Source organism: Chamaea fasciata, unplaced genomic scaffold, assembly GCF_029207755.1.
Source record: "Chamaea fasciata isolate MVZ Bird 193981 ecotype frontalis unplaced genomic scaffold, bChaFas1.0.hap1 SCAF_20, whole genome shotgun sequence".
Taxonomy (NCBI): domain Eukaryota; kingdom Metazoa; phylum Chordata; class Aves; order Passeriformes; family Sylviidae; genus Chamaea; species Chamaea fasciata.
In genome coordinates, this window is record NW_027094105.1 from 6,252,428 (window position 1) to 6,279,635 (window position 27,208).

The following is a 27,208-nucleotide window of genomic DNA, read 5'->3' on the forward strand; positions in this document are numbered from 1 at the left end:
GCTCCAAAGACTTGTAAGGAAATAAAGGCTCTTGACCAGCACACAGAACCCTTTCCTCTCACCCTTTATTTTTAGGCTTTTCCAGTGACTAAATATGAGCAAAAGGATCTCAGACTGTTATACTTGGGAGAGAAATCCAGGATGGGTGAAGAAATATTTATGTTGTGCTCTATCGAAGCTCTCCCTGTTCATCCACTGCCAGTCTTTTACTACAACAAAACCTGAGTTACTCTTAATGAATGCCACTCCTGTAAGACCCATATGTGACAACAGTCCTCAAGAGGGCGAGAAATATTTCTCTTCCCCATTTAACTTTTGTTTGAGAAAACACACTTCCATTCACTCCCTGCTCCATGCCAATAATTTTTTTCTTTCTGTAAATACAAGATAAAAGTGCTAAAGCATTTCTCTCTGCCTAAGAGAGTATAATGCAAAGTAAAAAATATTATCTAACCACATTTTGAACTTATTTGCTAAAAAATTCCTTCAGGCTTTCTGCACAGATCGAGTGAATGAAAAACAGCAGTGCACACAATTCTGGATAAAGCTTTTATTTGGGGATGTTGTCAAATACTCTTCCACAGTGGGCAAAGATGCAAAGTGCAACCACAGAAATCAATGTATATACATTCTAAACAGTATGTCAACTCCACTTAAACATGACATGGAAAAAGCCACATAAAACAGCAATACTACAAAGCCGAAAGAGGACTGCTAGGTCTCTGCACTGCTTTTCTGCTTCTTATCTAATCTTCATCCTTTGCTCCATGCTTATTCCTTCCCCTCGTGCACCCACTATACTTTCTCCTGATCCCATCAAACTCTTGACTTGCCATTCCTAATGCACTAATCCCATTGCACATCCAGTCTGACAGCAAGTCACAATCCCACCCATCCTGCCCAGAGCCCAGCCCTGCTCTCTCGATGTGCTTTCATCCAAGCTGTTTCCTTGTTACTGCCTGGTTCCTTGTTTTCTTTGTTTAAATTAATTTTCTCCTCCTGAGCTCACTTCTGCTGTTTCCTTTGCCCTACTAGTCCTTCTTCACTCACTGTCAGCGCTGCCAATTTGAATTATCTCTCCTCAAATGACCCTCTCCATCATTCCCGGCACTTCCATCACAGGAACAGTTCCTAGACAAGCAGACCCAACTGTCTGTAACTAGATCCTGGTATGATCTCTAGTCCTCCTTCTCCACAGTCAGACTCTTGAATCAGGTGGTTTCTTCTCTGACCACACACCTCACTCACCCTCAGGTGAGTGTAACAAGAACCAGTTTGCTGCTATTACTAAAGAATAAAAGTGGTCAGAGGGATCTTTACCTTGACTTTGTACAGCCATGCCTTCCAACCCCCTCTCCCCTGCTCACTGACCCACGCTGCTCTTCCAGAACACAGCCCAGATCCCACTCATCCAGAACTGTCCTCCAACCAGCTTCTCCCTCTGCGCCACTGGGTGCCAACAAAGGAGCCTGAGAGGAGCAGAGGCTGCCCAGCTCCACCCTGGCCTTGAGCAGCCATGGCATGGGGAAGCCTGGCTGCTCTCCTGCAAGGACCAGACAGAGCCATCTTCAATTATTCTGTGGGTGAGCTCATCTTGCCCCATGAAAATCCCTCCAAGGCCAAAACGTAGCCAGCACCCAGGAAGGTTTGGTCAATAACTTCTTCACTGACAACAGGCAAAGAGGTATTTTTCCAAGGACTTACAGGTTTGCCTAATTGAGGAATATTTTCTCAACAACAGCAGTAGGCATATCCCTGCTCAACAGCTTCTGTCTGCCAAATTTCAAAATCTTGCTCCAATGAATGGGAGCACTACAGCTTTCCAAAACCAGAGAGGCACTGTGTTCAGCATGTGCAATATACTGGCCCTGGTAACAACCTAATGATCCTGACTGCTCTGAAATACAAAATGCAAGAGGCAGGCACAGAAAGAGGAAAACTGCAGCCTGAGCACCCTAACATGGGGGGAAAAAAAAAAAAAAAAGGCAGAAAATAGATGATCTGAACAAAAAATGTTAAATACATTCTCAATAAGGGCTGCCAGCTCAGTCTAGAGTACAGTCTGAGAATATCCAAAGTATTAAATAAGCAATTTCTTGGTGTTAATTGGAGCAAAATCTCCAGGAGTGCAGCTAGGAATAAGGAATATGCTCAGAATCCTTGCAAGATGATCCTTCTCCTGTCACATAGGTAGCACTCCTTTATCTGCACATCCACAGACTAAGAACAATGAAATTATATTTTTCAACTATAAAATGAACAACTTATGAGAGAAATTGTACCTGCTGTTCCTAGAGGAGCAAATCTAAACAGTACAAATTACCCTTCCCCTCCAGGGAATGAATGGCAACACTTACACCAGCCCCACTGCAAGGGCTGGACTCAAGGCTTTGCTTTATAAAAACACTTTAGGTACCATATAGAAGCACTTGAAAAACACAGAACAAGAGATGGCCAAGTGACACATTTAATGGAAGAAATCTGTATTATTTTAGCTACAACAAGAAGGAGAATCCACTCTGGGATTTCCTCAGGATTAAGGACTATCTGGGTGACTTGGTAGTTTATTGGGGGCCATCCTTCTAAACCAGACATTAATTCCCAAGTGACTCCTTTTCAAGATATATTGCTTTACAGGGTTTCTGAGGGCATCTGGGGGATTGCTGTTGTTCTTTTGATTGCTTTGCCAATTAGGCTGACTCTTCCTCAAACAAATTAAGGGCATTGCAACAGAACTGCTTCTTTACATGGTTTACAACATGATCTGCTTCAGTGATCAGCAATGAACACCAGGCGAACAATATTTCATTCTTGAACTTTATTTACGGAAGAGTTAATGTAGAAGACATTCTACGTTTTTTTCCATTTTTACATACAAAAATAAACATTTTATTTAATTATGCCAACAAGCCATTGTTAATAAAGTGAGCCAAAATAATGACCAGATTAATAAGGTTGTCTCCAGACAACACAGAAACAGTGATCCCAAAGGGATCCAAACCACCCCACCGCACCTGCTTGAGAAGAAAGACTAAAAGCATCATATCCTGTACATACATACAATATATATATATTTACTACTTTTTCACTGTTTTGTATGTTAGAGCCAAAACCATTGATTGAAAAGACTGGCAAAGACTGCAATACGCCGAGAGACAACAGTGTTTTACCAATTTAACCAGCTTACTGTTTTCAGAAAAAAAAAATAAATAAAAAAGCAGATATTCTAGGGGTAAAAGGAAGAAGTTTCATGTGAAGCATACAATTATACTGAAGGGGGAAGTTATTTTAAAATATTTACATGAACACTAAGGAAACTCAACAAACCATTGGATTTTGACAGCTGGACGGGATTCAACGTATAACCAATCTCAGCAGCAGTATTTCAAACAGGATGAAAGTGAATTTCCAAAAACTCATTAGGAGGTTACCTGTCCAGCAATCAAAGGCAATAATGCAAAGCAGGTTATTAAGTAACAGTGTCACGGTGCGACAGTGGCTCCTACTCTTTATGTGGAACTCAGCTTTTGAAATTCTGCTTTAAAAGAGTGTTTTACAGCTTTTGAAATTCTGCCGTAAAAGACTGTTTCACAACATGAGTAACACTAATGAGCTGCAAAGAGTCCAGAAAAACATCGGCTGGTGTTTGACTGCCTTCCCCATATGGTTCAAGGAAGCGGGGGATCTTGAGCAGCCACAATAAGGCTGGAAGGGAAAACACTGAATTCTGCAAGTCTTGACTCACGCTGAAGGACCGTAAATCCCCCATTCTTTAATGAATAGGTAGAAAATACGAAAATAGCTCGTTTGACGATATCATAGAAATCATCTTTCTTAAAGCAAATCAGAATTGTAAACGAAATTACTCAGACATTCAAACATTAAACTTCCAGCAACTCTTTAGGTACCAAAAGAGAATCTTTTTACTCCTGGCTCCTGCAGGTACCGAGGGGTGTAGCAGGGACCTCTCCCACCACATCCTGCGAGCAGCAGGGCAGCCCCCACACAACACATCATCGTAAAGTTTAAAAAATTCTCTTTTTAAGCTCACGGAAAGGACTCTGATGGCTCTAACTTCACAATGCATGTGCACAGACGCTGCAGCAGCCCCGAATCCCACCCTGAGCTGGGCAGGCACACCAAGGTGTGAGCTGCAGAACGCAGATACTCCGTAATGACTCAGCTCCTATAAACTATTTCTCACCCACTAATCTGCACGTACCGGCTGACCACTTAAAACACCCACTGAGAAATAAAGGGATATTAATGTCAGACAATTTTGCGACCTTAAAACTGTCCAAATAACTATGCAGAATACTAAACTAACACTGCTTAATGAATGAAAAGTGTGTTTCGCTTTGAAGTGCCCATCTCCAGCACTCTGTGTACAACTTTTACTAAGAGCTTTAGAACAACCAAGCAAAAATTATAAATGTGATGCATTCATTACTGACCTCAGCCTTTCACTGTATTTGCTCTTAGGGTGCTTTTATAGTATATTTTTGTGGGTGAAATTCCAGACTCCTTGAAATATACAAAAGTTTTAACATGTTACTAAACAGGAACCGAGTTTCTATGAAACAGACACACACAAAAAAGGATCAGGGATACCCAGCTCTGCCTCTGGGAGTTGCCCAAATGGCATTAAGTAAGTTTCACACCAAATTTAGAACAAAATGCACGTTTCAGAAGAGCATTTGCCATCACCACGGGAGAAGATTGTCTCAGCTGCCAACAATTCATCCACCCACCTGGGAAGGTTAGGCCCATAATGGAAACTCTCAGCTCATCAGAGTTAACCCATAACTTATCATGCAAGACTAATTACTTGTGTCCTTTTCCCATCAGACACCATCTCCTTTTCTTTTAAGTCTTGGAAAGCAACACTTAACACCCAACCCCAAAGATCTTGGCGGCCTGTAGGAGGTGTAAGAATGGGATGGGTGGGATGACACACAATTTCCATTGTCTGCAATCAGCTACAGTTCTGCATACAATAAAACTAGATGTCGGCTCAAGGATCAATACATCAAACCTAGATCCAGCTCTGCAGATGCTCTTACAAGCAGAAGAAAACAGGATTTTCATTTGAGATCACATTTGACTACTGTGCCCATTACGCACACTGTGCAATGCCACCAAGGTCAAAATCGCCCAGGTACTCCAGATGGTTTCCAAATGTGAGTCACCACCACATGCAACACCCATACATTGCAAATACTACCGAAGAACAATGCTGCATTCAAGCAAATTGCAGAAATGCAAGATTACAGCTGTTTAAACACAAATTCTGCTGATGAAATAGAGGCGCGAGTAAAGAAAGAGGAAACTATTTAGGCAGTTACAAATAGCAAGGGGACCTTCAAGTTCTCAGAGTTCCACCTTTGTGGAATGAACTTTAAAAGGCAAAAAACTCCCCCATATCCACAAACCATGTGTTTTCATAGTAAAGCATACTGGAACACCCTATAAACAAAAGGTGTGGTTCCCAAAGTACTGCTTCCGACAGGAGTTGGCCAACAGAGCCCCTCGCATCCGGGCAGCAAATTAAGACCAGTACAAATACTGAATATCCACCTTCCGACAGGCTGAAAGGACAGTGACAGCTGTTAGCAGCCTCCCAGCTTTCACAAAGGTCAAGGAAAAACTTGATTAAATCAACTCCCTCCCCACTTTTTTTTTTTTTTTAAATTTTACACTGAACGTGTAAAAAAAACCTAAAGTGTCTGTGCCTCTGAAACACAACAAAAAGACAGAACTTTCCACAGCTGCACCTGACGTGCTGTGACTGTGTTCTGAAAAGGCAGAGTTTTTCCTGGACCACCTAACCACAAATTTACACGTAACTCCCCCAGACTACATCCTGTACCAAATGTCAAACGAAGAAAGTTCATTCCATTCAATATACCAGCCACAGCCTTCTCTACTCTGAAGACAAGCACTGAAGTGCCGAGGTTGGTTTCAGCCCAGTTTGCAATGTAATCCCACTTGTTTCAAGGGCTTCATACCACACAAAAGGACACTGGTGGGAAGTGTGGCACACACTTGTAATTTTACCCACTAAAGTACCCTTCAGAAGAGCTGTGGGTGCCATGCTCCATGCTCTTTCCCATTAGCCAAGAGAGGAAAAAGGTGAAGGAGATCCAAGTGCGCTTTTACAGCCCGTTGTCCCCAAAGCGTATCACTGAAGGCACAATTCGGGTCTGTGCACTCCTACATAACCTTTACTTATCACTTCCACTTATTAAGTATTTGGAAAACACTGCCAGTTTCAAGAATTAGACACGAAATTAACATGCACTACACCCTCCTACCTGTCAGCCCTTAATGCACGCCTGAACTCGGGTGAAAAACAAAGTTTTGGTGCTGTGCCTGCACTTCGTCCTTAACCCGCTGCCTCCTCCTTAGCTCCCGAATGTTTGGAGTATAACAGGCAGAAAGAATTCTGCAGGGTTTGGGTGGACAGAGGCTGCAAGCAGGGTTACATGAGACCTCCAGGGTTTGTTCACCAGATTGTTGGGAGGCCCCAGACGATCTTATTATCCCCAGCACTCCTCCTCATACAAGATATAAATGCTGCATTAGGACATCGAATAATTCTGCTGGTTATGGGTCCATTTTCACTCACAGGGACAATCTTAAGATGTTACTCCAAGTCCAGAATCAAGTGAAATATCAGTAGGAACTCTTCAATAGGATTTGCAACCCAGAAGCACAGGATACATCACAGCACAAGCCTAAAAGCCTGCTTTGGGAATAACTCACATGTTGCCAAAGGGATTTTATTGCTTCTGAAGTACGAGGCTTTCTGCAACCAGCCTTTTTCTCCCCCAAGGAATGAACAGAAATTCTACACAACTCCAAGCACATTAACATTCTCTGAGCTCTAAAAAGCAAGCTCGATTTTATTTCTTTGCTATATTTAAAGGGGTGAATCATGAACATGCATGCAGTCTGGTAGATCACAGATACAGGGTGAAAGTCAAGCCTGATCACACACTGTTGATTTTTCTAGCAAATTTCTGAACTACAGTTAAAAACACTTGCTTTTGCTTCAACTTTCAGCCCTTCAAACCACATATGAGTCACATGTAGAACGGGCATTTGCTGCTTACCACACCTGCTCCTGAAAACTCATTAAAAAAAAAAAAAAAAGAACAACTAAGTTCTAAGGTAAATGGAAATTTAATTTCGTTTAAGAAGAAATGCCATGATCAACAGAAGAAAATGGCATTTATTAAGTACAGGTTGTTTGTGTGGTTTCCTTTCCACTGGAAGGGAGAACACAGAGTGAGAAATCAGTTTTGGCCTAAATACTCAGAGTACTGGAAACCATCGTGTTTTCTCAGCTCTGCCGAAATTAAAATGGAACAACTCCTGCCAAATTTGCATTTAGAATCATTTATTCTCTTGATACAACCCTTTTCCTCAGTAATCTGCTACATTTCTCAGAGTGCTACATTGAGAACATGAAAAAATGATACTTTGATGCTGCTGAAGACAGTTTCAGAAAATAAAATGTCTGATTAAAAACTGTTACAAAAGCAATTTGTAACTGTTGCAGAAGACATACATAGCTGCACACACCCCTACAAACACTTCATAAACCAAGAACTATTTATAGTCACTACTCTCTACTACCATTCTGGTTCGGGAACACCTCAGTATTGTTTGCAAAGAAAAAAGTTCCTTTTGAGAATTCAGAATTTATTTTGCAGTGCCAAAATTGTCAAAATGTACAGCCTCCTACTTTAATTCCACGCTAACTGTTCAGTCTCCTCCCAAAGCATCCAAGATGCAGAAAAAGGAGGCAACTGCAGGCTCTCCCAGGAACGTTCCCATGCAGCAGAGCTGTTTATATACTGATGAATCAATATAGCATCACTACACTATTTCACCAGCATTTATCACCTTTCTTTCTATGGCATATAGAACCACACCAAAATAACCTCTCCCAGACAGCAGTTGCTCACTTATTTACTGCACAGTTCTAACAAGATCTAGCTTAACCAGGACTTCAATGTCACAGTAAAATGGGATGCTGGACTGCCTGCAGAGCGGGCCAGGAATGCACCCAGAAAGGACAGCAATTAGCACATCTGAAATAACCATTTCTACAAGAGGCAGCACAAAAGCTCAGATATCTTTTCATCTCAACTTGCACCGGTTACCAGCCACAAACGCATGACTACAGGAGAGAATCCTGCAGTGCTTAACAATCCAGAAGACCCTTTGCCACTTAGTCTTGACTTTTTCATTCAAAACACCGTTTCCGTTCCCATCTCCCCCTCCTCCCGAGCACAGATTTGACCCGAGATGTGTCATGTCCCACCGCTCAGGGAAGAGCCGCTCCACAGCCCCCTGTCCGCGGGTCCCAGCGCCCCCAGACCCAGCAGGTTTGCTCCATGCTCCACCATCAAACATGGCTGCACCATGTCCTCTTTGTGATTGAATATGTGGAACAGCTCTTCTGCCTTCCCAGACGTCTTTTATCTCTCTTCCCTTATTTCTTCTCATTAGCAAGGGACCGTTTCACATCGCTGCTGCCCACCTCTCCTTCCTTTTAACAGTGCGATATTTTCCAATAACGTTCCACCGTAAACCTTATGCATTTATACTTCCCAGGTTCTCCTCAAAAGCATCAAGGAGCTTTATACACTGAAACCCTCTGCACCATTAAAACCTGCTTTATTTACACCCAATACAAAACTCTCCCCGTAAAAATCTCCGTCCTTCAGATCCAGCGTGAAGAGAAGCCCATTAAGAGCAGCAACGGGAAATTTTATCATCTGGCTTTTCTTCCCTGCAGCTCCCTCTCCTGAAACCGGACCCCCTGTCCATAGATCCACCTCGGAGCCTCCCGCAGCAGCCACACACAAAACCCACCCCACGCTCCGCTGCGAGCCTCCCTCCGCTCCCCAGCCGCCGCCGCTTTTTTTGTGCTATGGAGGGGTTTTATAAATTTAATTCCTTCAGCAAAATTAAATCAAACTCCTGAACCTCCACTGGGATTTCCCTGCAGAGGCTGCACACGAAACTTCCCGGAGCCGGGGAGGACCCCCGGGCTGAGCTGCGCCGAGGCTCCGGCGCGGAGCGGAGCCGGCTCCCCGCACCGGCCCCGGGCACGGACCGTTATGCCCCGCTGCGGTCCCGCAGCCCCGCTCCCCCCGCGCCCGCACTCACCCACAGCTCCGTGCCCCAGCTCATGGCTCCGCCGGCGCTGAGGGGGCGGGCGGGCGGCGCTGGGGGGTGTCGCTGTCCCCTGGCTGCGTCTGCTCGCCCTCGAGAGGGCCGTGCCCGGCGGTGCGAGCGGAGCGGGCGGGACGAGCGCTGCTCACCGCCGCTCCCGCCTCATCGCGCCGCAAAATGGCCCGGGCGGCGCGGGGCGGGGGGGGCGACTGACAGCTCCGGGCTGCGCAGGCGCCGAGCGGCCGCGGGGGGGCGGCCCCACAGGCGGAGCGCAGGCGCGGCCCGGGCCGCGAGGGGAGCGCGGGGCGGCCGGCGGGGAGCGGGGCCACGGGCACGGGGGGCGTCAATGGGGAGCGGCAGGCGGTGAGGAACGACGGCAGTGCGGGAGAGGGGATCGCTGGGGAGCGGGGATCCGTGGGGGACATGGGTCTATGGGGAATGGGCATCAGTGGAGGAGCGGGGGTCAGTTGAAAGAGGGGTCGCTAAGGAGTGGGAGAGGAGGATTTCCCCACCCTGGTCACAGAATCATCAGCACTGGCACAGGTTGCCCAGAGAAGTGGATGTTCCATCCCTGGAAAGATCCAAGGCCAGGTTGGACAGGGCTCTGAGCAATTTGGTATGAAGAGGTCCCTTCTCATTGCAGGGGACTGGATGGCCTTTAAAGGTCCCTTCCAACCCTAACTGTGGTATGATTCTCTGCTTTCTAAAACTTACACGAGATTGACATCCCTTTGCTGGATACACTCCGGGACCTCAATGTCCTTTTTCAAGTGAGGGACTCAAAACTGAATGCAGTATTCGAGGTGCCTCACCTGCGCTGAGGTGGTGATCCCAGCCACACCCACCCTCAGGTGCCCTTCCCTGCCTCTTACCACCCTCCCCCCGAGTCAGGTGAGGCTGGTTTTGAAGCAAATGTTCCTGTTTTGGTCATTTGTAAAGGAGGAGATGGTCCTAGAAATGAAGAGAACCCACAGCCTTAGAACCCTTGAAGCTGTGTCATGTGTGGTTTGGACATCGGGAGGAATTTCTTCATATAAAAGGGTGATTAAATATTGTTTTGGGCTGCCCAGGGAGGTGGCGGAGTCACCATCCCTGGAGGTGTTCAAGAAAAAATTGTACGTGGCACTCAGTGCCATGGTCTGGCTGACAGGGTGGGGATTAGTCACAGGTTGGATTCACTGACCTCAGAGGTCTTTTCCAACCGAATTAATTCTGTGAACTCACTGCAAGGGCTGGCTTCTAACTCAGCTAAGCAGTACATACATCCCTCACCCCCAAAATAACCCAAATCCAAGAATATTAAATCCACCATCTGTCACCAAAATGCTCAACAAGCAAGGAGGAAAATAACCAAATTATCTGCCTTTGCATAAATGTGGGTTATTGTAGCAATTACACAGGCCTTGCAGAAAATGGCTCATTTCCTTGCCAGAAAGATTTTTATTTTGTGATCCTCCTCCTCTGTGTCGTTTATTTGAGCTGTGTCACCTAATCTCATTTTGCATTTCTGCTTTTCAGCTACAACAAATGTAAAAAGAGCTTTAGACTGAAATATTTCTTGCTGTATCTATTCATGAGAGATTTTTGTGGAGGGAATAAAAAATAGGGAAGCATATTAATTCACCTGAGGTAAAAAGCTTCTCCTCATAAAGGGTGGGGATGCTTTTGATGTGAGAAGATAAAAATTGACCAGCTGCTACAACATGCATTATCTCCCTTAGATTAATGCACTTCTTCTACTGGTGCTTGGCTGTTACCCTACATGAGGAAGAAAAACACATTAAGCAATTCCAACATTTTGAACAACAATGAAGACAAATGTTATGTTAATAACAGAATTGCATTTATTTTTATCCAAGTTCCATTGATTTGAACATGAGAGGAGAGTACTGCTCCTCACACAGCTGTCTTTGAAGAGAGTCACAATAGGCAGTGCTTTTGTTCATCATTAAAAGTTATTACTTTAAAGGGCTGACTTCTAACAACTAAGAGACACCCTGTTCAGCTCATTTTAGAATATTCTTCCTTCTACTGCCAACATATTTGAATATCCAAGCCTGCCCTGCTGCCTGAAGCACAACCACAGTCTTCCAAGGGCCTGTACTTCCACAGGCTCCCAGACCACCATCTTTAGCCCCACATCTATCCAGGACACATTGCAAAACCAGACAGCATAGTTGCACCACGACTTTTTGAGAGCTTAACCCATAAATACTGGCAGAAAAAGAATGTACAGAAACAGAGAGCAGCACTGGTATCATCTAGCTAAGTTTGTGTGGAATTTCCTTTTGCACAAAGAGCTGGGAGGGGAACAGGGCAAACCTGTTACACCAGCATGGGCAGGGAAACCTGTCCACACCAAGAGATAGAAATGCTCCACCAGTTCCAGGGAGATAAAGGCCAGAAATACAAGTTTTGTATTATGATGGTACATTAGAATAAATCATGCCAAAAAACCATTACAAGTTATCAAAATTTCTGTGGACAGAGGCTCAAGAAGAGAAAAAAAAAATTAGATATTTCAAGAACAGGATCTTCCCCTATTTTTGACTGCCTTTATTGTTTAGCCAGAGACTCTCCAAGGCAGGAACTGCCAGTTACATTATTAGTTTCAGTTGTGCAGTGCCCAAAACAACGGCCTGCAGCTTGGCTGGTCCCTAATTACTAATGTAATTAGCAATGACAGGAGCATTAAGAGCCCTTTATGCCAAAGTTGATGTTGGAAAGCTCAGTAGGTTCCAGTCTCAAAAAAAAGCCTCAAAATTACACTTAGAAGTTACATTATCTAGCACTTCTCCACTCAACACAATCCATATCTGAGCAACAGAAGCTGGGTAGGAATTTTCCCTCAGCCAGGCTGAGAACAAGACCATGCAGATCTGTTATCCAGATATGGGCCTATTCCTGTAAATTCTCTGTTTATCTCCCCTGTTGTTATGATTCAGAACACTCCCAGATTCAGCTCCAAAACCCAGTTAGAAGCAATTCCATTTTTAGAAAGCCAGGACTTTGTTTAAGAAACCCCAATCCCCCCTAGAAACAGCCAGATTCATTGCTAAGTGATTGGGAAACAATATGAAGTAGATAAATCCCTGAACTACAGTTCAACCTAAACCTTTTTACTCTGTGTTTGTTTACTTATGCAAAGCAAGAAAAGTCACAACTCTGAGAGCATGGACAAGCACTTCCAGGATATAGCAGGAAGAGGACATACTGTCCCCCTCAGAGTTATCACCCTTACAGCTGCTTCCCTTTGATTTTACAATTCCACCCAAATTATCCACGTCCAAGATAAGGAACCTGGATGCTGCTTGTAACCTCTCCTACACTGGGACTGAAACAGCACCAGGAAAGGAAGAGGACACACCTTTCCTAGAGGCCATCATCATCATCACAGCTGTTTCCTCTCTGCTGTTACAACATTACACAGATCACTCACACACACAACAGGGGACCTCGGTGCTCTTTAATGCCTCATCAGGGCCCAGAGGGGCCTGATAAAAACCTGATAAACACCCGATAAACCCTAATGGCCCTGGCCAGCCTCACCTGGGCCTCTGCCCACATCCTCTGCCCACGGCTCCAGGGGCTTCATTTAAGTTCCGGCCTGAAAGCCCAGTTGCTCTACCCCGTGTTTTAGGGGGTTCCAGTTCCAGCTCAGGTTGTGTCTGGCTGTAGATCCTGTTGATATGGAGCCTAGCTCACATCTGACCTTATCTTAGACCTGCCCTTGTCCCTGTGGACCTGTCCAGCCACCATCGGACCGTGAATGACCTTGGTTCCCATCACCCAAACTGCAGATGGATTCCTCAGTCAGCCTTGCCCCTGACTCATTGCTGTGAATTCAGCAGATCACCTCGATTTCTGCAGCTTCCATCCCTGACCCCTGGACCTCCTCATCTCTCTTTCCCCAGGGACTGTGGGACTGGATCCTGAGTAGTTCCTGCTCTGGGTCTGTGTTATCTTGTTCACCTCCCCACTCCACACCTGTACCCTGGCTCACAGAATATGTTAACAAAATGGCAACCTGGTTCATTCTGCGCTGAGCTGTACCTGCAGACTGCTCCTCCATCAGGATTCCCTGACATTGCTGATACCTTCCATCCAACCTTGATAGTTGTCCATGATACACTTAAAAAAAAAAATAAAAAAGCAGTCCGTGGAGAGTTCTAATTATACATTTAATTGCAATTAAGGAGTAAAGAAAAAAAGATATCCAGGCTAAGAATAACTGCTTCTACTGGGAGCAGCAGACTGACAGCAAAGTGATCTTGTGTGGAAGCTACAATGAAACAAATCAATCTCACAATGAAAGTTACTGTTACAGCTTATTAAAGACAGTCAGAAGCTGCTTTGTACCTTGATAGAGATGTAAATTTAAGTATAGACATCTTTTAACATACAAATTCGTAGAAAAATGTGCAGCCAAAGAAAGTAAACATGTTATAAATTCTATTTTTTGTTCATTTTGTACAGGTCATTGGAGAACTTACAGTTACTGCAATATCCTAATAGTTGGTGAAGAAACATTAAAAAAAAATCTTCAGAAAATTTACATTTTGTTGCATAAAAATCCCTGATTGCTAGGAATTATCCTCAGACTAAGAATGAATATTCTTAAGAAAGGTTCTGAAGGGAGCTCCCGAAGGAAGCATCCTCAGTCTAAAAAACCGCTCTCCAGCTGAACCAAATCCCAGAATTATAGGGGAATTTCTTGACCACTCAAGCAGTCAAAGTGTGCCTGATACTTGTTAGTGGAGCCTGTGCTGCAGCTGTGGGTGTAAGCAGCTCTTTCTCAGGAGCCAAAACTCCCCAGGTTTCCCAAGTGGTCCCTGCAAAGGGATTATAATAATTACAATCTTAAAAAAAAGAACCCAAAAAACCCCAGCAACCCCACACCTCCCGCCGAATTTCAAGAAAATATCTAACCGGGTTTTTTTAGAATAAATCATCCGATGTTTGCGGGTCCGTGGGGTTTTTGCAACCTGTGCTGTAGCTCCGTGCGGTGCGAGGGCTGATGCTGCCAGGACATCTAGTGGCACACGTATGTACTGCCCAGAGAAAGAACATCACCACATTAACAGATTTGTTTTGTTTTTTTCATGCTTCCAGATATTTCCTGGTATCTGTCCAGGTTTCTTTGGCTGATGGTGAGATTTCTCTGTTTGTTTTGTTGGTTTGTTTTGTTTTGTTGGTTTTTTTTTTTTTTTGCCTAAGAATATACAAGGGGGAAATGAAATTGTGAGAAAGAATCTACAGGAACATCTGAATCATCTCTCTAAATAAAGATGGGACATACTAGACAGTCTTGATAAAATAAAGGTCAAGGCCATTGATTTTTCTCTCCCTTTTCACCCTCACTTGCCTGGTCCAGTCCAGTTGTTTATCTGTCTCTAGACAGCAGAACTTACATAGCTGTTACTCCACACACTGAAAGGGAAAATCAAAATATCTGAGTTTTGGGAACTGAAAGCACAAGGCTCCTCACTGAAAAATTAGATTTATTGACATTGATGCCTCCCCATTGCACAGTCTTTCAAATTTATGTTTTTTAGCAATGTGTCAACACAAAAGCCATTTCAATTGCCCCTATTCACGTTCACTTTGCTTCTTGTGTCCCTCTCATTTTGAGCAACAAGTCATGGAAACCAGGCCCGATCTGCTTTTCGTTTTACTTGTAAATGTGACTACAACTACTAGTTTAAATAGGTGCAAAATAGTTTAAATACGTGCAAAACTAATCCTGTAAAGAAGCAAAAATCCCTTTGTTTGTCACATATTTTTTCTGGCCATATTCAAAATCAATACTTTAACCCTGGCTTTAAATAGAAAAGCAATTTTCCTGTTGTTTGGACTACCTGATGTTCAGACGTCTGCTGTTGCCATAGCTCCCAGGAAGAAGCTGGAACTTGCTGGTAGATCCACGGCTGAGCTGGAAACAACCACTTCACCCCTCCCTGTAAACAACCATCTCACATCTCCCTGTGGACGATGCTGCAGGGCTGAGGTAGGAAGAGCTTCCAGTCTTTTTTTTTTTTTTTTGGGTTTTTTTTTCTTGGTGTCACCCCACAGAGGCTGGTCTGGGGGAGGCTCAGGGGGTTCCTTTTGGGCAGTGCCCCCCTCTGAGGCCCATGGCCATGGGGGACCCAGCACCCAGGGGGGACCTCAGTGCCCAGGGGGTCCCAGGGCTGAGGAGGGACCCACCACAGGGCCATGGCCCTCACTGAGGGGCCTGAGCCAGCCTGGGGGGCATGGTGGGGAGCAGCCTGCGGGCAGGGGCAGCCCAGCAGGGCCCAGAAGGGCCTCAGGGAGAGAGAAAAGGGCGGGAAGCGCCTTCCCCATGGGAAAGGCTGAGGGAGCTGGGGCTGCTCAGCCTGGAGAAGGTTGTGTGGAGACATCAGAGCACCTTCCAGGATATGGACGGGCTACAGTAGCCGGAGAGGGACTCTTCGGCAGGAATTGCGCTGACAGGACAAGGGGAAGTGGGTTCAAACTGAAAGAGGGAAAATTCAGGCTGAATATTGGGAGGAAATTCTTCCCCTGGGAGGGTGATGAGGCTCTGGCACAGGTCGCTCAGAGAAGGTGCGGCTGCTCCCCGGGAAGTGTTCAAGGCCGGGTTGGCCGGGTTTGGGGGCCCCCTGGAGCGGCGGGAGGTGTCCCTGCCCGGGCAGGAGGTGGCACTGGATGCCCCCTAAGCTCCCCCCCATCCCCAACCCCTCCATGACTCCCCGACAGGACCCGGCCCCGCCCACCGCGGTCACGTGACGCACCCCCGCCCGACACGTGACTCGCCTGACCCGGAAGTGGCGCGCGGGGGACGCTGACGCTGGAATAAAGATGGCGGCCCGCGGCGCTGGGGTCGTGCTGGGGCTGTTGCTGCTGCTGCTCCGCGCGGGCCCGGCCCGCGCCCGCGTCCACCACCTCACCCTCAAAGTAAGGTCTGCGCCGCCCCCGGCCCCGCTGGCTCGGCCCCCGGGTGCCCTGAGGGGAGCGGTGAGGCCGGCCAGGCCCTGCGCACCGCCCGCGGGCCGGGATTGGTCTCCCCATGTCTCTGTTTTCGTTCTGCTGCGTGCCTTGACCCTTCTTTCTCTTCGCTTCTCTCTGAGCTCTCCCCCTGCGCCTCCGCCCCCCCCGGGTCCCGCCGTGCTGTGCTTTTGCCGTTATCCTCCCGCTCCCTGTGACCGCATCCCCGGGTCCCGTCCCGCTTTCTCTCAGCCGGGGTGAAGCGTGTGCGGGGGCCTCAGAACCGCAGTGGTTTGAAGGTGCGACTGCTTCACGTTCCGTTGGAAGCGATGTGATAAGAGAAGGCTGAACGTGAGCTGAGAGGTTTCTCTGAGTGGATTTTGCTGGAGTTTCCGTTTAGCTCTGTTCTGCAGCGCTTTCCTGTCCTGGTCGTTGCAAAGAGTGTTTGGCTGCAGCTGCGCTCCACTAAACGAGCAATTAGTAGAGGTTGAGGAAACTGATGCTGACAGCTTTCTGTTTTGGTTCCATGGACAATTGGGCGTGCTTTGAAGGAGTGATATGTCATTCTGTGACTATATTTGAGAAAAACTCGTTACTCAGGGTAGTTGAGGTCAGGGCAAGGATGTGCTGCTGCCTGTTGTGCTCAGTTGTTGTGGGACAGGGGAGCTCTGCCCCGGGGGTGATGCCCTTTAACGCTCTCTGTGCAGCTCATGGAGAGCTCGGTAAGTGTTCAGAATTTAAATTTTGTTCTGATTGTTGACAACGTGCGATTTTCTGCCAGTAGAAGCATTGGAAGAGGTAATAAGGTGGTAAATGAGCGGGACCTGCATTGCTGTGTTGCTGGAGCAGTTTAGGGAGAATCCAGGACTTTGCAGGAGTTCCACCTCAGGCTTTGGGACACAATGACTGCTGGAGGCATTCGTGTCTTACTTGGAGGAAATTCTCCAGACTATGTAGTTGTTTATTGTTGCACTTCAGGAGAAGCAGCCTTTTTTTCTGAAGCAGTAAATTAGGAGGCTTGTGCTCATTGTTTTGAGGAATTTGTGACAAACAGTTGAGCACTGAAGGATTTCTCCTGGGGTGATTCTTTACCCTTAAACAGAAAACTTTCCAACTTGCCTCAAGTAAATGTTCTGAGCAGCCAACAAACAAAAAAATCATAGCCGTTTAACCCTTATTAGGGACTGCCTGGATCAATTACCAAATCCTGTTTGCTGTTTTTTTCCCTCAGAGTGGGGTGTGGGCTTGGTTTTGCAGGTGTCCTGTGGAAGTTGCAGCACTGACTGACCAAGGGCTGTGAGAAGTAGCAGTGAGTTAATGCCTCTGCCCACCTGCTTTATGAACGTGAGCTTTGTTAGAGCCCTTTCTCTCTTCCTCCTTCTTCCCCTCCTTTACAGCCTTTATGTAAACATCAGGCTCCACCAACTGAGTCCTTTCACAATGAAAGCTCCTTTCTGGTCTTCTTGCAAGTGTGCCTTGACACTGAGCCAAGCTAAAGGCCACAGTTTCGTGGGAGTGTTTGATATTAGATTTCCTCAAACAAGCTGTTACTGCTTAATTCAGAATAGCTTCATTCTTGTATCTTCATAATTACCCAGCTAACGGGAAGCTGTTTTGTTGTCAGAAAAACAAGCCACAGCCTGGCAGTTTCCACTTCTAAGAATAATGTTTCATCTTTATAAAAGCAAACAAAACAGTTCTTTCTTTTTTTTTTTTGTGGTTGAGAAATTATTATCTTGAATTTTGCTGTTAGACTGACCTTGCCAGAGCAGCTCCTCCTTGGCAGCAATTGTTATCAGCTCAATGAGATGTGTAAAAAAACCCAAAACACCTCAACTAACAAAGCATAACCCCTACAAAAAAAAAAAAATCCTACAAAAATGGGGAGTTATAGAAGGCCAACAGAAACAATTTTCAGAAGATAGTCTTACACAAATTGTAAACCTTGTTATTAGTCTCACACAAATAATAAGACTGTTTCCAGGTAAGGGTAAGCACTCTCTTGTGGAACTTTCTCTGCACTGACAGTGTGATCTCAATTACATTTAGGATACAACAGTAGAGAATATTTTTCTACCCATTATGAGCTACAGGATCGTGGATTCCACTTCCCTGTAACCTTATTCAAGTGTTGCAGGACCACTTTTTATCCAACAGGAGTGGAGGAACTGGGGAAGGTTTTTATGGAAACAAGCTTGAGAACTTTGGGTATTGGTTTGACTGTTAGTGATGAGTCCCAGATAATGTCTTGTCAGTGGGGCAGGCTGAGTTTTAAATCCATCCTATGTAAATTAAATTAATGTGTGTGTTAACTTGGATGCTGAACCATTCACTTGTATGGGTTCACACCTTTGTTGTAAACTTAAATATTTCTGGAGTCAGTAGTTGGGTGATTATAAATAAAAGCTGGGTTCTTTCGACCCCATTAGTAAGACAATGTCTATAGCCTGTCAATATGTGGAGCAGTAGATGCTCTTGCTGTTGCTTGGTGGCAACTGGTGACAGCGTGTGGGATCATGTAAAGCTGAAGGATTTGTGAACTAAATCTGTGTACTCTAAGCACTCAAAGCTGAGATAAAACCAGGGAGGAAAGTGGTGTGTGTTGTATATTAATTATCTGCTGGTGGTGGGGAGCAGATCGGTAAATTAGCAGAGTAAGTCACTTCAGTTGAACTGAAGAGCTCTTGCAAGTGCTCTAAACTGAGCAGCTGCCTCTGGTCACATTTGCAAGGTACAAAACCTCGTGGCTGGATGTGTCCCCCTCAGATTCACCCAAACTCTTCTCTGTCCAGATGGGAGTAAATACATCTGATGTGCCCCATAAAGAGCCAGGATGAATTTTCTGTGCTGTCAGGGAAGTGACATGGAATGCAGTGTCAGAGGAACCAGGTGGGCTCTTGTTTCAAGCACGTTCCATGACCTAGAACCTGAAGACAGCAGAGCTCTAATCCTCTGTTAAACAAAGCATCTGCTGGAAGGCCTGTGTCACTTAGCTTTTTTTTTTTTTTTTTTTTTTTTTCTCCTCTTCTAAGCATTAAGGGACCCATCTGGTTATTTGCCAGGTTAACTTGATTCTATTAGGGTGATCTTATTACATCTGGATTACAGGTTAGCTGTGTCAGGATTAGTGTCCTGCTGTTACAGTGAGTGATATTTCTGAATCAGGAATGGTTTGTGCACAGACGTCAAAATCAATACTGGGGTGGAGAGAGAGAACTTTTTGTACTCGTACAATTTGTAGCTCAGTCTTCCAGGACTGTCTCCAGAACAGTTTGCCCTTAGCAGCTGACTTCTCTTTATAGAGTATTCTACAGTCTGATTATCTTTTCCTAGAAGAAGCAGGAGGAGGAAACTTTTTTTCAGTGCCAACTTGGCAAATGTTTTAAATTCCATTGTAAATTTGCTTTTTGATTTCTGTTGCCTTGTTTCTGCTTCTCCTCTGATTAATGACCCAGTCGGTTTGAGGGACCAGCTGCAGACACTGGATGTGACCTTTTGTCATCTGATGTGGCAGTTGTGTGTGACGTCAACTACTTTCCATGTGAGGTTCTTCATGGCCTCCTTATTTAAAAAAAATTAAAGCTCCCTGTACTTGAACCTTTATCAGCTGTGCAGGGCATGAGAAGAGATCAATTGCCATGATTTCCTTGCCAGACTGAGAGGAAGGAAATTATTCTGCAGCTGAACTGGGAGTAGAGGAGGGAATTAGCATTTTCCTGCTAGAGAAACTAACCCAAGTAATTCTGGGTTTGGTGTTAATTCTGTTTTTATTTATTTTATGACAAAAATCATTTGGAGGTATGGGATTCAATACAAAACTTTGTTTTCACACATAGTTTTCCAGTGTATTATTGTTTGTCTGTCCAAACACTGACCCTGCCTAGCACAGATGACTGAGGGGATGACAAGGCATTTGCTAAACCCTTGGCCAAACCCCAGCTCCTGGTTGAGTAAGATCCCCAAAGTCACCTATTTCCTCTTCAGTCTGTTGCAGTGACAGTAGCCAGCATTCAAACAATAGCTGTCTTGACATGTCTACAGTCACTTTGGGGGATTTTGCTATATGTTGTTTAATCAGCGATGCCAGATGTTTAAATTCTTCCAGAATTTTGCTTGCATATTTCCCAGTAGCATAGCCAGGCAGTTAGCAGAAACATGTCTGTTTAAAGTTCTTGCTGTTCGGGTTATTGGAAAAGTTGGTCCATTCCAGTGAAATAGTTGGTTACATCTGAAGGTATGCTAATGAAATTTGCTTAATTAGATATTTTGCATGAATATTCAAGTGTCGATCACTCACCCTGCTTCCCCTTTGCTGCAGCAGATGACTGTGCATGTGTTTATAAACTTGCTTTCCTTTCTGACAGGATGACGTGAGGCAGAAAGTGCACCTGAATACCTTTGGCTTCTTCAAGGATGGTTTCATGAGAGTCAATGTCAGCAGCCTTTCCCTGAAGCCAGCAGTGAGCTCTGAGGACATGGACAGTTTATCAGTGAGTTTCTTCTTATGAAACCTCCTGTGAAATTGCTCTTGCACTGGTGGCCTCCACTTGTCTGAGGTGTCAGATCTGAGCTTGTGATGCTGTTGTCTTTGCTCCCCAGTATGAGCCCATTGTGAGGATCTGTGTGTTGAGATTTATCCCTGAGCACTCTCCATTGTGCCTTAAGGAAGAGCCTTTAACTTACTGGTCCTCTGCTGAACTCCACACACACATCTATAACTTACATTGAACATCAATTTCCTAACAGTCCTCTGATGTGAGGCTTTTTCGCACTGTGTTGCATTGCAATTCAGCTTGTGATCATTGTGTCAGTAGGTTTCCAGAACTGTGACAGTGTTATTTTTAACAGAACTCTAATATTACATGTTCTATAGCACATTATATTAGGGATTTTAATAGAGTGAAATACTAGATTAGATAACAGACCCGAGTTCTTACTCTGCTGCACAGTTTCATCTCTTCATTGTTATAAAAGTGTTGAATGTTTTTGTCAAGCAAAAACATGTGGAATAATACTGAAATAAGTTAAAATGTTCAGAGACAAAAGGTACTCCAGATTTAGTTCGGGTTTGAATCATATCTTTTTTCCTGGTGGATATGGATGAGTTTGTTACATTCAAATGTATTTTTCTGCCAAACTGCTTGATGAGAAAAATACCTGTGTTCTGCCTTAAATGTAGGTTAATTTGTTTAGAAAGCAATATCTTTGACTCTTTCTGTAGTGGTTTGGCTTCAATTTAACAGATTCTTCTCAATTGTCTCACAGGTGGGATTCAGTTTGGATCGAACAAGGAATGATGGTTTCTCCACTTACCTGGTAAGAGAAGTGAACTTGCTTTTCCAGGCGGGGACATCTCATTACTTGACTCTTGAAATGGTTGGAAGAAATAAAAAAAAAAAAAAACAAAACGTGGGGGGCTTTAGACATGGGAGGATGTGAAGCATAATTTGGGTTTACAACTTGCTGGGCTAAGAATGATAACCTGTACCTAGAGGGGAACGTGTCCAGAGGGCACTTCAGAGATGTTCTGTTCATGTTACCAGGATGAAGAAGTGGATTATTGTATCTTGAAGAAGACACCAGAGCCAGATGTCTCTGTTGTGATCTTACTTCTGGAGATCAAAACTCAAGTGTGAGTAAAGGGTGTACAAGATGCTTTAAAGTTACTTCTTTAGTTGAACATAATGTGACGCTTGAGGGGTTTTTAAGGGCTTGGAAAGCTGCTGTGGAAGTAGGTTGTTTTTTTAAGGGGTTACAGGAGAGTTGTGGGGAGGTAAGTATAAAACATCTGCAATATAAAATGGTCCAGGAATTCTTCCTGCCTATTGTAGGGGTAAAGGGACAGCAGGCAAAAGCAACCTCCCTTAATTGTGCTGGATGAGCTTAATGAGCTTTGCTGTCTTGGATCACTTTTGCACTTAATATGCAATTTTATTGTTTGTCTTGAATTATCTTTTTGTATGGAAGTACCTTCAAGTCTGCATTGCTTTCTTTTGCAAGAGCTCATTTGTGGTAATGGAGTTTCTAGTGAGACTCTGCACACCAAAGCTGAAGAAACTTAATTTTCTTCATCTACTCTTGTATTTCATGTAGAAAGTAACACAGTGATCAGTTCTGTCGTAAGTCATGATCTGGTTCTTGCCTGTTCTTTGTGGTACAAAAAGCAAGTCAAGACAAGTTGATTTTCCTTTATTGGGTATATGGCTGTGACAGCCTCTATAAAAATGTTGGTTTGCTTTCATTTTGTAATAAACCCTCTTTGTTTCTTTAGTGTGAAAGTACGGTTCTCTTCAGAAGCTGCTTCTTTGTTACCTAAAATTTTATTTGTATCTGAGGAAAATGGTACTGCCTTAAATACCAAGCTGCTAAAAACTTCTGAACCAAGCAGTGATTCTGGTAAAAATCCTCCAAAGAGCAACGAAAATACAGATGGTAAAGGTAAGCCACCTAAACCTGACCTATGTGTGCTCTCATTGCTGATTCCTCATTGCTGTGCATCCAGCACTGAGTTGTGGTCACTTTCTGGGGTCCCCTGGAGCTAGAATTTAACGTTCATCCTCTGTAAACCTGTGCACAGAGCTGCCTTTGGGGCTGGAATCTCCTGCTCAGTGATTTGTGTTCACCAGCCCTGTTGATCCATCAGAGAGACAACGACTCTTGGAGACCATCAGTGCCTCTGAGGAGGGCTTGGTTGTCCTTTGTCTGGCAAGAAGAAGGCTAAAGGGGGAATTTTATGGCCACCAGCAACAACTAGTTGAGGGAAGGTTAGGAGGACAATGTTTTCAAGCAATTTTTAGTAGTGGCACACAATGTCTGTTTCACTTTAAGTGTTGGATGTCTCAGATGGGATGTTAGGACAGAAGATAAGTAAAATAAATAAGAAAGCTTTCCTAAATAGGTATTCCAGTATTGTAGATCATTTGTGCAATCCTGTCTCCATATTTCGAACTTTTAAATGCTTGATGAAGTGAAACCAGGGCCAGCATGATGCAGGTGACACCAGGTGTGCTTTGAGTCAGAAGTTGGATTTGTCTTCACAAGTTCTTTCCTGCCACCGTTTGTATGAGTTGAGCTCCAATCACTTAGAAACTATGGAGAGGGAGGAGTAACTGTACCAGTAACCTTTCCATGAGGCACAAACCTTTGTCTGGCTTCCAGACCAGCAGACAAATCAATTTTATAGTCTCAGCTCTAATAGGATTAGCTCATGTTATCCCTTCCTGGCAGAGTTTAGGCTTCAGCTCAGACTGTTGAGCAGTCTGATCTGGAGTAGTCTGAGTCTGTCTTGGCCTGTCACGTTCACAAGCTTTGATACCATTGAAAAGCTTGGGCAGCTGTTGTAACAAGTCAAGAACCAAGGATGGATGGCCCTGGAGATAATGGATCTGACAGCTATTGTTTTGCTTTCTCTGGTGTAAAAAGTGTAGCATGAGTGTGGACAGTGCACTGAGGTGTGGGAGCCAAAAGCAAAGCTCAAGTCTTGAACTTTTGCTTCCTGGTAGAAAGAGATGACCTGATGTTTGAAAAGCTTCTTATAGGAGTAGAGTCAAACTGTGAGTTTGGCTGAAGGCTCCTGTCACCTCAAGTTTAGAGGACATGCTGACCTGGCAGGTCTCCTACGCTTTCATGTTTTGTTTGTATTTTTACTGGGAGCTCAGTGGAAAGCTGAAAATTTGTTCCTTCCCATGGTTAATTAGGATTTCCATATGTTTGTCAGGCCATGTATTAATGCTCAGATTGAGATTTGTCAGTGAGATTAGCAATACTCAGTCATAACATATAAAAGTCAGAGCTGTAGCTTGCATCTGGTTTAGGTCACCTGCCTCTAGTCCCTCTCACCAGAGGAAAAGATTTCTAGGGTAGGCTTTTGTAGGAGGTGTAAGAGTAGAGAATCATATCCTGGCATTTGAAGATGCATTCTGAATGAATGCTGGCTGTGGGAAGAGTCCTCTGAGAGTAAGGAGAGAATGGGGAAAAAAAAGTTTGAGTTAATGATTAGCTGGGAAACTGCCACGCAGACAAGTGTAGGAAGATGTGAGTAAGGTATTGACAATGTGGTGGTTTCTGAGGATGTCTAAATGCAAACACTAATTGACATTAACTAACATTAATACTTTTATCTCTAGGTAAGAAGTTCAAACGAAGTACAACATCCTCCCAGGTAAGGAATTATCTGGAGTTCTCTTTCAGAAAGAACCTGGGGGGATTTTCCAGTGTAATCGTAGCAGAAAAGTGGAGAGTATTTGCTGTTGCTCTCAGCCTCTCCTGTAAATATATAGAATGCAAATTCGATTGTCTGGTTGATGTAGCCAAATGTTTTAGTTACCTACTTAATAAAATCTAAAGATCTCTTTTCCTTTTCCCAGCGCATGGTAGAACAAGAACATCCTGTTCGCAATGACAGAGGAACTTTCTCATTTCAGGTAGGGTCTGTCAGTGTCTAAACACAGTTCCTTCACTGTCCTACTTTGGAAGAGTAAAAGTCTGGGAGATAGCCGTCTCTGTGATAAGCAGGAGTTTGCCTGAAAATGTATTGATTTCCATAAATGATGGAAATCTGCCTTTATAAGTTGTGGGAGGTGCTTTTAAATTGGCTTTGTTATGATGCTGTTTTAACTATCATGGTCTATGAGCCTCAGCACATTACAGTTTACAGTGATGCCAGTAGTGCAGATCACTGATAACAAATAGCCGTGACCTGGCTGATGACTCAAGGGGAAGATCCTCTGTATGAAATCAGATTAATGCTTTGTTTGGACACCCTGGTTCAGTTGTGATGGTTGGTTGCTATAAAACAAACACATTCTAAGTTCTGTTATCTGACACAGATCTCATTTCCAGAGCTATCACAGTTTGCATAGTTGGGGGAGGAACAGAAAAGCTGCAGGGCAAGTATAATAAAAATTTTATGCTTTGCCATGTCAGATATATGATACTTGTGGTTATCTTTTCTCTGTGGTGAACAGAGTTAAGCACTGATACTTAACAGGCTTAGATTACCAGAGTGCATAATCCTAGATAGGTGCAATGATTTTGCATCTGGAATTCTGTTGAAACTTCCAGATGTGCTGCTATCTTCAGAACAGTCTGTTTGCTGAAGGGAACCAACTGACCTCAAATGACTGACTTCTTTCATGCTTCAGTAGAGATGACTTCCTACCAGGGCAACCCTGCTGTGAATGAGAAGAATGCTAACTTTCCTATTCCTCATTTTCAGTTCTTTTTTAACATCAGCTCGGATAAACAAGAAGGTCTCTACAGCCTGTATTTCCACAAGTGTGTTGGCAAGAAAGGGCCAGCTAATGATCAGCTGCTGTTTAGTCTTGATGTGAGTATGGCTTCTAAAGGATAATTAACTCGTTAGCTTAGATTGCAACATCCAGCTTCCAGCTCCAGCTTGTAGCCAAGCACACACTGCACATGAGTGCACATATGGGGTGGGAAGTGATTCAGAGTTGTGTGCCAGTCTCTGCAGTGGCATTTCTGGAAGAAGTGACTACTGTAAAAATAATTAAAATACTGGTTTTGCAGAAATGCCTGAAAATCTGAAGGCTGAATGTGGGCTGGGTTCAGTTCACACAGTTGTGACCTGATACTGTAACGAGATGGGAGCTATAACAGCTGCTTGTGTTTTGCTGCACTCAGAAGTCACTTTTCTCTTTACATGATGGCAGATATTAAGGCTGTTGCTGCAGTGTAAATTGTTGGTATTTGAATTCAGTGTTTTTGCCTTTTCTGGCCTAATTAAAGATGTGTTTTTATGGTGTTAGATACACATCCTAAAGGCAATATGTTCTGGCAAATGTCTCATCTCTTTTGATGTACAAGGGTTTGGTCCTATGTGGTTTGGTTGTTATCAGAGCTTGGGCTTTCCGTTTTTTCCCTTTCTTGTGCTCATGCTGGTGTATAAGAAGCTGGTCTGGTCTGAATCCTCTCACTGACCAAGGTACTTCAGGCACATCAGCCCCTGAACTGCTTTTTACGTGTTTGTGTTAATGCTACTGTAAGGGAACATGGGGGTGATAAAACTTAGCAGCCCGAACTTGACTCAGACCACTTCAAATCTGCTTCTGAAGTTGTGTGTTTAGAAGACCAGCTTTCCTGAATTACTGTGTGTCGCTTTGACCCACTGAAAAAATTGGAAAGAAAGGAAAACCTGGATGATTGATCTGCTGGGGTGTACTTGGAGATGCAGGAGTGCTTCAGTACTTCAAACCAGACTTAATGCATTATATTGTTGAAGTCCTAGCACATATGACTAAGCCACTTAGAGGTATAAATAGGATGCTAAATAATACTTCTGTTTTCTCAGTCACAGGAAAATAGGCTGGCAGCCCATTGTAGATATTGTTTCTGAATCAAAGGTGGGCAAATTGTGATGTTTGGTAGAGAGAACAACTATTCTTTGGGAAAATTACTTTGCCTTTCTGAAATAGGCTGCATAACTGAAGCGCTGTTTTCCAAGGGGATTATTCTTGTGGGAATAGCTTTACAAAATGTTTTGAGATTCTTGGGGATGAAGGGTAGGTTTTGATTTTTTTCTCTGAGACTCATAAGTCACCACTTCAGAAAAGCTCATGTAAATGAGTGAATTTGATTGCAAAATGTAATTGTTAACTCACTGCTTGAACAAATTTTTTTTTTTTTTTTTTTTTACAACTGTACACATAACACACCTTTAATATTCAGATAGATATTACGGAAAAGAATCCTGAAAGCTACCTCTCAGCAGGTGAAATCCCACTGCCAAAACTTTACATTTCCATGGCTATCTTCTTTTTCCTGTCTGGGACTGTATGGATCCACATACTTCGTAAACGCAGGTAAGTTCAGTGTCTGTGACAAGTAGGGACCTACTTTGTTCGTTTTTTATTTTTCATTCCTCTTCTTGTAATGCTCAATTCACAGTCACATTTGATCACTTAAAACTCCAAATCTGGCTCAGATTTTTATGCTTATTACACACAGTTTATATTTGAAAACTGCTTTAGTCAGTATTGGTGTTGCAGACCGCCATTCTAAAGTTACCAAATCTCACATTGAAAGTTCTTCAGGT

General features: G+C 44.1%; 2 protein-coding genes and 1 long non-coding RNA gene across 4 annotated transcripts in view; 1 reads left to right on the top strand and 2 right to left on the bottom strand.

Annotated features, from left to right (window-relative positions):
* The window catches only part of FNBP1 (formin binding protein 1), an 89,269-nt gene extending 79,918 nt beyond the window's left edge, over window positions 1-9,351 (bottom strand). The window contains exon 1 of the mRNA XM_066201503.1: window positions 9,184-9,351. Within this exon, the coding sequence (XP_066057600.1) occupies window positions 9,184-9,207 (24 nt within the window). The 5' untranslated portion in view covers window positions 9,208-9,351. The remainder of the gene's footprint in view (window positions 1-9,183) is intronic.
* A 4,030-nt stretch (window positions 9,352-13,381) lies between these two features.
* Window positions 13,382-15,381, bottom strand: LOC136299671 (uncharacterized). Its single transcript, XR_010723548.1, has 3 exons — window positions 15,048-15,381; window positions 14,119-14,240; window positions 13,382-14,021 (listed from the first exon to the last, which is right to left on the bottom strand). It is a non-coding gene; the product is annotated as an uncharacterized lncRNA (long non-coding RNA).
* Window positions 15,382-16,021: 640 nt separating this feature from the next.
* Window positions 16,022-27,208, top strand: part of GPR107 (G protein-coupled receptor 107) — a 35,098-nt gene continuing 23,911 nt past the window's right edge. The window contains exons 1-9 of one of the 2 annotated variants that reach the window (XM_066200987.1): window positions 16,022-16,122; window positions 20,517-20,642; window positions 21,418-21,468; window positions 21,696-21,784; window positions 22,424-22,590; window positions 24,279-24,313; window positions 24,519-24,575; window positions 25,370-25,480; window positions 26,842-26,975. In XM_066200987.1, the coding sequence (XP_066057084.1) occupies window positions 16,027-16,122; window positions 20,517-20,642; window positions 21,418-21,468; window positions 21,696-21,784; window positions 22,424-22,590; window positions 24,279-24,313; window positions 24,519-24,575; window positions 25,370-25,480; window positions 26,842-26,975 (866 nt within the window). In that variant the 5' untranslated portion in view covers window positions 16,022-16,026. Of the gene's footprint in view, window positions 16,128-20,516; window positions 20,643-21,417; window positions 21,469-21,695; window positions 21,785-22,423; window positions 22,591-24,278; window positions 24,314-24,518; window positions 24,576-25,369; window positions 25,481-26,841; window positions 26,976-27,208 lie in introns of both variants that reach the window. The other variant, XM_066200988.1, reaches the window with a different exon arrangement.